At 31.7% G+C, this 10918-nt stretch overlaps 2 protein-coding genes across 5 annotated transcripts in view; one reads left to right on the forward strand and one right to left on the reverse strand.

Annotated features, from left to right (window-relative positions):
* Positions 1-8814, forward strand: part of LOC123004448 — a 62062-nt gene extending 53248 nt beyond the window's left edge. For both annotated transcript variants that reach the window (XM_044397728.1, XM_044397729.1), the window contains 4 exons: positions 17-174; positions 3332-3589; positions 6739-6948; positions 6996-8814. In XM_044397728.1, coding sequence (XP_044253663.1) covers positions 76-174; positions 3332-3589; positions 6739-6948; positions 6996-8207 — 1779 coding nt within the window. In that variant the 5' untranslated portion in view covers positions 17-75 and the 3' untranslated portion in view covers positions 8208-8814. The remainder of the gene's footprint in view (positions 1-16; positions 175-3331; positions 3590-6738; positions 6949-6995) is intronic.
* The window catches only part of LOC123004450, a 64785-nt gene that overhangs the window by 37173 nt on the left and 16694 nt on the right, over positions 1-10918 (reverse strand). The gene's annotated exons all lie outside the window — the stretch shown is intronic.

The following is a 10918-nucleotide window of genomic DNA, read 5'->3' on the forward strand; positions in this document are numbered from 1 at the left end:
TTTTTTGCTATTGCAGATGTAGAGTCCGGAAGTGCGCGCCATGGACGTGGTGAAGTAGGCCGGAAGTGGACCGGAATGACACCTATGTTCCTTAACATACCACTGATACTGATTTCTTCATTGGGCATCCTCTTCAACGGATACATCGTAACCGCCGTCCTGCTCACCAGACAGGTACCAACTTCACTTTTTACAAGAAATTTTGATTGATGGATTGATCTTTTCCCCCAATTAAACTCGATACAATTTAGGCGAAATTAATTATCTCTCACTCTCATTACTTTGTATACTGCAAGTTATTAATAAGCTTTTAACGTGTAATCGAGCGAACGCCCGGAATTTCAAACTATTACCGCTCCGGACCGGAGTTTCCATTTCGGTTTCAGAGTTACATTTAGTAAACATGACAACGTTGCATTCATTATTGATAAGCGTAAATGAACGCTTCTTCAACTTTGGCACTTTGACTTGGCTTCAATTAATTCGTCATCAAGAGGACAATGTTGTCGGTTCTCTTGTCTTTTAGCAAGATTGCTCAAATCTTTGCTCACTTAGAGCAAACTTGTGACAATATCTAATGTCAGTTAGATATCAAGTTAAAAGCGATAATTGAAAATTAATAGTCCATTTAATAAACATCTTGATGGAATAGATAGTAACTTAAACACAAACAATTTCTTTAACGTAACAGACGAAATATTTTATTTAAATTGTTTTAAGAATTTAAAAAAAACAATGTTGTTAGTGAATATTCCAAACTGTGAATGGTAACTCATAACACGTAAATAATATGTATTACAAAATTTGCATAAAAATAGTATTTTGAAAAGTCCTTTCTACACAAGTGATCTCTAAAAGCAAAGTAAAAGGTAACGTTCAAAATTCTGTGTTCTTACAGCGATAAATTGGTCTTTTTAAATCTCATAACAACGATAGAATTTGCATATAAACAGTAAAAGAATGTGTTTTTTCGTAACTTTATATTATGCGATTAACCAAATTTTTGATTAGAGTGGGTTGTGACTTTGAAGTTAAGTTGGCAACTCTGAATAATGTAGAGATAATTGGAACAAAATATTTATGACCACCATTTAACTTTTAGTAAGTTTTCTAGCCTGCGATATCAGTTTCGTAAAAAAAATAACTAAAAAAGAATTATCCCGGCGCATCCACCATTTTAATCATGAATAAGTACAATACAACAAATTAAACTAAGTACAATGAAAACAAACAAAAAACAACATTTTTTCCAAAAAAATTAAATAAAATGTAAATAGTTGTAATCCTTATATCATCGCTTTTGTAAAAAAAAAGGTTTCGTAGAGGGTTGCAAATAAAAAAAAATTGGAGAACTCAAAAAAAATTCGAAAAAATCTATTCTTAAGCAACGACACATTTTTATACATAGTACTCGTACATCAATTAGTTTTTTCATAAAATCAATAGATCAAACAAGAAACGTTTAGTCCCTTACTTCTTGTACACCTACTATAAAGTGTTTCATTGGTAATTAAACTGACCGATTACCTTGAAATTAAATTGACAACAGTGACCATTAATCGTCACAATTGTCATTCATTTTTGTGGGGCGATTTCTGGCGGTTATCTGCGAGAACTTATAATCTCATCAATAGTTCAATATTTAGTAGATTTTTTGCCATAATTATAGATAGATACATCTAGGTGAATAGGCATTTTTGGATGTAGTCTTTTAAAACAATGTTTCTACGCTAAACTTTTATTAGTCGATTTCGCTTAGACGGTTTTTTTGAAGAAAACATGCACTTTTAAAAAGTTTATTACACAAAAACATTAGACATATAGAATTTTTTTCACTAACGGAAAGAAGAAGGTACAAACTATAAGATCGTAAAATTTTTTAATGTGTTGCATTTGCAAAGATAAAAACATGAAGGCGTTTGTTAAATGTTCAGTAACTTAAAAAATTTAAATGAAACACCCTATTTATTGTTTTTGCATTTTAAAGATTATTAAATTGTCTTTCTAAAATTATTTACTTTTAAGGGTTTATAATCAATAACTGAAAAAATATTTAACGTTAAACATAAAAAAAATAATTACTATTGTTTCAGTAGCCAAAAAGTGCACAGTTGCACAAGAGATGGAAGAAATATCACTTAATAAACACATTTGTGTTAAACTGAATCCGTTATTCTTTATTTTTACAATAAAACGAATTTCAGTATTTATAACTACTTTTACAATCTCTGGATAAATCAACGGATAAGTGATCCGTTGTAAAACTATTAGGGTTGCCATAGTATTAACAATGCTCAAACATTGATTGTTACTACAATTAATATTGAATGTTAAATATCTTTTTATTTATCAATTTAAAAAAATGAAAAGTTTGTTTTTTTTAACAGACAATTTATCAATGTATTAGATGCAAAACTAAAAAAGGGTGTTTTATTTAATTTTTTTAAGTTATTTAACTTTTAACAAACTTCTTTATTTTTTAATCTTTATACTAAAAAAATGCTACCGCTTTAAATTCTGTACTTTCTTTCTTGCAGAAGTAAGAAAAAATTTAGCTGTCTTAGTTTTTGTGTAATATTTTTAAAAAGTGCATGTTTTCGTTAAAAAAACGTCTTATTTCTAAAACTAAGCAAAATCGACTAATAAAAGTTTAGCGTAAAAACATTGATTTAAAATTCTATAACCAAAAATGCCAAGAAACATACAGTGTTTCATTTAAAAAAAACAAGTTTGTATCGTAACTTATTTTTCGGATATGCTGTATAGTTGAAAATAATTTTAAGTGATGCACTAGATTGGTATCTATCAATGTTCTCTACATTTTTTTAAATTTTACCATTTAAAGGTCACTAGTGTACTTTTTCAACTCGCTGGGACACCCTGATGTATTCAATACATTCAATTGCAATTTTAAGAGTAAAACGCTATATCAAGAAGCTTGTCTATATCAAAAAACATTTAAAAAATTCGGTTCACTCAATTCCAATTTATTTTAAGTGTAAAAATCTGTATTTCATTCATTTTTTCCCAAATGAATAAATATTTTCATGATTAAAGCGAATTGTATAGATAAAATCAATAAAATTTAGACTGGTAACAACCTAGTTTTCTATTCTCCTGTTTGATGATTTCCCAAAAAAGGAAATGGGCGTCTCGAGATAATTTCCTCTCTAAAATTGACAAAATAACAAGTTTCTTCAATCGCATTCGAACTACTGTCCTAAATATATCAATTTCTCACCAACAAATAAAATTTCTACCAGCAAAAACATTATCAAAATTCTACTACAAATTTGATCCATTAGAATCGACACGTTTTAAATTGTTTCAGGTGACGACTGCCAATAATATTCTCCTATTGCACCTAGGAGCCATCGACGTCCTTTTAGGAGTTTTATTTCTGGCGTTCTCAGTGCCGGGATTTTCTAAACCGGTATGGTTGTCAGACGGCCTTCCGTGCATTCTTCACGGCTTTTTGTACAATCTATTGCATCCTTTAGCGTTATGGACTATCTGCGGCCTCAATTGTGACAGATTTTACGCCATCGCCGCTCCACTGCATTACAGCCACATCGTCAATGCCAAGAAGGTAGGAATTTATTTATTTCGAAAAAAGTTGTCTTCTCTTTTGTAATTGCAAATCTTTTATAATATAAGAAACAAAGACAACACGATTTTCCTACACGAATTAAATAAAAGTAAAAATACAGGAAGAAAATTAGATTTACACCAAGCAACCTGTTGTTCAAATAGATTTCCCTGATTAGTGCTATAAAATTACATCAATTTCGATGTAATTATCTAGTTTCCGATGTACAGCAATTTCTAATCAACATTATTGGATTACTTACAGTAAAATAATATTTTGTAAAGAAATAGAGGGAGAAATAGAAGTCAATCAGCGTAAGTCACAATTTTTCTCAATATGATTTATGTTGTTCCGAGGACACTAATATAGTGTTTATTTAACAATAGTTAAATCTTTCAGTTGGCAATGCACGTAAGTCAATTAAACTAAAGTTTTTTTTTTTTTTAATGGAAATGCCAAACAGTCAACGTTGGCATCACTAGTAAATTCATTTATGGTAATTTTAATAAAGGAAGTGGCAGTTCCGGTTTTTTGAATTATTTTGAAAACAATGTCATTAAACGTCAACACAAAAAATCGTCTAAGAAAATTTAGAGACAAAACACCAAAAAAGAAACAAAGTCGGTACACTAACAGTTTTTCGAAATTTGGAAACGAATAGTTCGCAAGCAGGAAGTTAGAAAAAGGGCCCGTTAAAATGTAGACGCAATTTAGAATGCAGGTTTGCTAAACATTCTTAATTTTTAGCAAGAAATTGACAAGAATACAAAATAAACATGAATGAGGAAGAACGTCGGAAAGAACGCAATTAAATTAGTGTCTTGTGCATCGTTTTTGAGGAACGAGTTGAAAAAGCTACAATTTTGAAACTAAAGCTGAAGAAGAATTTATAAAATGCATCATCAACTGGGCTCATTTCAATAAATTACACAAAATTTATTGCCAATCATCATAATACCTACTTGTATCTTTTGCTAAATAACTTTTTTCTGTATATACATCCTTTTTCTTCAAAGTTTTTGTAGCAAAAATCTCATTTCTGTCCACAACATTGTACTTACTTGCGGTGTGTTTCTGTCAAAATTATTAGCACTGAATTCTGTCTTTAGACCTTAGGTAATGATGTCTGTCCTCAGGTATTCAATTATAGCGCTTTCAAAGAGCAAACAAGCACACAAGATTCAATTTTGACAACATCTCAATTTGAACACATAACCATAATTTTTTAACAACATTTCTAAGGACAAAAACAAAGAGCAAACAAAATTTGTGGCTATGGAGACAAGCTGCTACCAATTTTTTCACCAAAATTTTGACATATTAATTTCCATTAAAAAAAAAGCAAACTTTATATAATTTTGTTTTTCACCTTTGCAAACTTTTTTATACAAAAAACATTTAAAGTGTTTCATTATCTTATTTTTCACATTACTCGACTTTCACTTTGCTCACTTAGCCTCTAAGCCCTCGAAATGTTGGTTACATAAAATTTCCAAATTCTAATCTAAAACAAAGAGAAAATAAGCCTCAGCTTCTGACAAAATGATTAAATCGAGGAGGCGTGCAGTAACACCAAATATGTGATGAGAAATTCGAATGGTATTGTTGGAAAAGGTTTTGTAATGTTCGCAACTATTCAAGTTATAATTAAATCAAAATAAACTTGATAATATTTAATAACATATAGGTAGCTGAAATGTTCCTAAACTATGAAAACTTTTTCTAATAAAAACCTAATTTGAATTAATTAGTCGCTTGTTACCGCGCGATTTAATAATTCTGTGCTCTTTTCAGCATCCACAATTACAATTCATAAAGTAATGGTATTTAACTTGAGCAAATATCCTTTTGTTTGTACAGTTTATCCAACGCCCGCTCCTGTTTGTTCGTTTAATAATGAAAATCATCAAAAAAGCAACGATCAATACAAGACATCGACTTTTAGTACAACTCCACTTATCATTAAGTTTATTTTCGTTTGCTATTAATGCTATTATGTATGCAAATGGCTCAAATGTACCAATTCTGACATGATTATTGAATAGAATCGCGTGATCATCCAAAACTTGGCAAAACAGTATAGTCAATAAGTCCAAAAGTAAATTTTATAATTAAAACAAGTATATTTCGATAGGCCAAAATGCTAATTAAATCTTGCAAGTAGATTTAATAGGATCAAATCTTAATTGGATTAGCATTTTTCATTAATTTTTTATCTACAGGGTGCGCCAGAACTCGCGCCCCAGAGAAAAACGTCATATAAGGTTAATTACCAGGAACATGAAAAAAATGTTAAAAAATTCTATCTATAAAAATGTCGAAGTTATGAGAGTTTAAATTTTGCACTTTCTGTAGGAAAAATAATTTTACAAGTTTTTTGGCTACAGGCTATTAAAATTTTTTAAACATTTTTTCCATGTTCCTGGTATCTTTTCTTACCTGAAATTTTTCTCTGGAGCGCGAGTTCTGGCGCACCCTCAAAAGGGCATTTTTAACAAAGATTTTTACTAATTCGCATTTTGTTGACTATTGAATTATATTCCCATAAATTAAAACCTAGGAGCAGTTTAAACATGATAGAATAATTTCACTGCAAACTTTAAAAAATAAATTGTAAGTTGGTAAAAAATCAAGGTTTTAAAGCAAAGATCCATTTTGAAAACATCTGTATCAACGTTAAAAAATTTTTTTTTTCTCTAACATCTGAGATGTAGACGTTTTTCGTTCAGAATTCCTCAGACTTATTTCATTAAGACAATTATCGATTGCTAGAAACTTCAATTAGTTTGCAAATTAAGTGAACATGCACCATATGAACCAAATAATAATAATAATAATAATAAACCCGACTTGAATTGCACTAGACTCTAGTTCATCCGTGACAAAGACACATTTATGTTAGTGTAACATACGGACGCAATATTTACTTCTGTCTAACAAGCTCTGAACAAATTAATTTCAGAACATTTTTCATCAACATAATAAAATTTTTCAGCAATTTTATCCATCATCGTTATACTAATGAGGTCTACTAACGACGTTATTATAAACCACAGAAAAATACTCAATAATTACGAGTATATCTTGAAAAAATATTGAATTTTCCATCTAACTGTACACTGTTCAATATCACAAATTAGTTCTTCTAGGTCCTCGTGGGCTTGGCAATCGGCTGGACCATCTCCCTCCTGCTCTGCCTCCCCCCGTTTTTTAAAGTAGCCCCCTATTCATACATCTACGGATTGGAGGCGTGCGCCCCTGATTTCTCCTACGGTTCTGGTACCTTATGGTACTCAACTTTATACACCGCCTTCACACTTCTCCTCCCCGCTACTCTAATCATCTGTTGCAACCTCAAGGTAAAACCGACAAAACATCTCTCTCGAAACTAATAAAAAATTAACAGATTTTGATGATTGCTCGATACCACCGCCACCGCATCGCCTCAGCAATCTACGAAGTGACACTTTCAGCTCAAGTGACAATAACACACCAAAGAAACCCATTTTTTGTACCAACGGTAACAGCACCAAACGCCGGCCCGCCAAAATTCAAAGGCCGCAGCGCCATCTATTCAGTACTCCAATTGGTCGGCTCGCTGGCACTCCTCTATCTTCCGTACTATAGTCTAATCATTTGGGAAGCGACAAGTGGCTCATTTGAGAAGATTTCCAAACGAATTCATCCGCATTTCTTCACAACTGCCATGGCGTTGCTCACTTGTTCGCCATCTGTTAACGGCTTTTTGTACGGAGTGAAGAGTAAACCCTTGCGAAAAACTTTCAAGAACTACTGGAGAAAGAAACAGACGAAAAGCGAAGTCAACCAAGAGATTCAAGCAAGAACACCATCGACTTGTGGGTCCCGGAGGCCATCTCTAACCCCTCTCGGATTCCTTACTAAACCAACTTTGCAAACCCGTCTCTCCGAAGCCCTCCTTGACGTCCAAAAAGCCGTCAATAGCCCCCAAAGACACAAAATTAAAAGAATCACAACGGAGTTATCCTGGCGGCCGGCTTCAGCCAACAGTCTCAATTTCCTGACAAAAGACGAAGACAAGAAACTCAAACAGACGTCAAGTTGCAACACCTTACAAGTCCCCATCAGCGATACCGAAATTTCGGTTATAACCGAAGACGAGAAACCGGTCCAAAACCGCCTCAAACCCACCAATCTCTTTCTCCAAAAGCTCTTCAGGAACTCCGACTCTGACAAGAAGTGTGAAGTGGTCCAAAATATCCTCGACGGTACTCCCAAACGTTCCCCCCGAATCACCATCACCAGGACCTGCTCTGAGGAGAGCGACACTCCAAGGAGGGAAAGCATGACGAGGAAGCACTCCCTGTCGAGTACCACCCTTTTGGAACGAAAATGGAGGCAGTTGCGCGAGTGCGAAGAGAGAAATGTCCCTACAACGAAACCTTTGTTAGACAATTCGAGTAACGGGAGTGATTCGTCGGAAACGTCTGAAACTTCCAGTGGGAAAATCTTCATGAATTTGGATGCGAAATTGGAGAATGAGAACCAAATTTTGCTCACGTGGCCTCACAAAGACAGACCAAGACCGGTTTTGCTGAAGCAGAAAACAGTACAATCACATGACGTTGTTTTGCATTAGTCATAGTTCAATGTGATGTCTGAATGTGATAATTAGAGTAGTCGATGGTGCGGAGCGATTATTTTATTACTGTTGGCTGCTTGTTAGTTCACACACCTGTTAAAATGACATTATTCAAGTTTAAAATGTCTAAACAATGTTAAAAAGGATACAGTTTTAAAATACATTCCATTTTTTTAAGTATTGAGCAATGTAAGAAGTGCTTTGAAAATCTGCTTCATTGTTTTTAAGTTTAGAAAATATGCTAAATCACAGGGTAAAAATACAATCTCTTTATATGATCACAAAGGAGTCAAATGCATATCTTACATAATAAACCGATCAGTATTAAAGTCGACTCATAGATTTAAAAATCTGAGATAAATACTAAATCAATATTTTTAATTACACTACCTACTTTGTTATGTTGTTCTTGTTTTGTATAGTTGATAATATAACAAGATTTGTTGTGTATAATAAATGGAAAGTATTACCGTCTGTAAAAATAATACTAGTCTTTATCTAGTCATTTTTAATGTCGAATTGTTAGAAATTTATTTTGTTTTGTTTATATTTGTGATTATTTATGAGCAACTGTGTTAGAGATTTTAAGTTTCTTAAATAAATGTTAAAACAATTACGTGCTATATTTTTCCCACTTTAAATTTGAAGAGTAAATTAAATAAATCAATCAAAAAATCCTCTTTTATATTATTTTTATAATACCAATGACGTAAATTTTTAAATAATGATGAATTTCTACTTTTTGTTTAAAAAAAATATACAGGGTGAATCACGAGGAATAATGAGCCTGACCAAATTCTAGATGCAACCACCATTACATTTACGCAAGTTGCTTTGTGACATTTTTAAAAAAAATATAATTTGAATCCAAGATGCCAATTATCATCATCATTGTCATTTTTGACAAACGCTACAAATTTATTATAAACTGAACAAAATGTGGACTTATTCCAATGATGAGAAGACTGACATGATTTTAGCTTATGGAGAATGTTTGAAAAATGCATCTCTTGCTTCCTATGTGATGCCCAATAATATCCCGAAAGAAAAAGCATCTTCTGACACGAACAGGTTAGTTTTGAGAAAATTGGGTTCCTGTTAAGTTATCAAGGCGAGGGGTACCACTGGATGAAACTTGAATGAGTGCCTTCCGTAATTCGTATTTTATTATACCCATTATTGAGTTGGTATTTCAATTACTTCTGTTTTTCATTATTTTAATGTCAAAACTGACAAACTGACTACCTGACCTACGAAAATGTAATGTTGGTTGCATCGAGAATTTGGTTAGGCTCATTATTCCTCGTGAATCACCCTGTATAAAGTAGCAAAAATTTATAATCACATTATAAAAGACAGAAAGCTAAATCGAATAACTGATGATGTTTAAATAATAAAAGATTTGTAAGTTTTTCGAAAATGCTTTTTCATTCTTAGAAATTGTATTAATAATGTATTATTTTTAATTTATTTTGTTTTTCTAAACAAAAGAAAATTACAAGTAATTTTTCTTTAAATGACCAAAAAATGTCCTAAATAGAAGATATCTTATCTACCTGTACCCTGAAATTATTTCCTTTCCTGAGACAACACAGTTTTTTACTAAAAGTTAATTTTTGATTTTGTACAGTAAAATTACAACTCTATTGATAAATGCAAGATGATAGCTGACTATTGATTATTATTTATTAGAGACAGAGACAAGAATCGATTGTTTCTAAAACTGTTATTTATTATTGATGTCTTCATTATATGCGCAGGAGTTTTATTTTCACTGTTAGAATGACACATTAGGGTCAAAAATGAGTGAAACTTGTTTAAAAAATAATGTAGGTATATAAAATCTTACGTGATATTTAATAGAGTAATTTTCATGAAGTAACAACATGGAGTCAGAGAAAACTAAGCTACTAGACTCGCAAAACCGCACAGACAATTACGAGTAAGTACCAAAACGTTGCATTTGTTATTCTGCTCGTTGAAGAAAATTATCGGGAAGTACACGTCATTCTACAGAGTGGTTATAAATGATTTTCATCTAGCCAGCTTTGGATTTTATTTGCATGTAACTTTATTTGTGCCGCTCAACTTTTTTGAAAGCTCTAGTTCTGTCATTAGTGTCACTTATTCATTAATAATAAATTGTGGTTAATTAAACTTTTATTGTTTTAACTTATTACCAATAAGAATTGATAATAATGTATACTTTGGAAGAAAACAAGTTTATAATTGAAGTCTATTTTCGAAGTGGACGCTTAGTAAACGGCGATTTTTTAATTTTGAGTTGAAACAAATAAGTACCCCTATTTTCGTAAAGCGGCATTTTTTATTTTACATGGAAAATTCACAGCTGGCTAGATGAAAATCATTTATAACCACTCTGTACATATGATACAGAGTTAGGTATTATAAATTATTATCAATGTAAAGTAAAAAACAAAAGAGAATTTGCCGCTTTTTATTATTGAATCCACTCTAATATGAGATCTTTTGATCGTTTTATTATAGAAAAATATAAATATTTTGTACGATATTCATATTTTAAAGCCAAATTAGAGTATCCACTAACCAACCATAATCTACGAAAATTCAAATATGATATAAAAATTATATACATTGTTTACCCTAAATGGTTTTTGGAATTAATTCTTAATGAAAATACAATTTTTATTTAGCAGCACATATTATCTAGATATTTTTTCTGATTC

This window comes from Tribolium madens, unplaced genomic scaffold (assembly GCF_015345945.1).
Source record: "Tribolium madens isolate multiple individuals breed KSU strain unplaced genomic scaffold, Tmad_KSU_1.1 Scaffold_1;HRSCAF=32;Tcas5.2_LG8, whole genome shotgun sequence".
Taxonomy (NCBI): Eukaryota; Metazoa; Arthropoda; class Insecta; order Coleoptera; family Tenebrionidae; genus Tribolium; species Tribolium madens.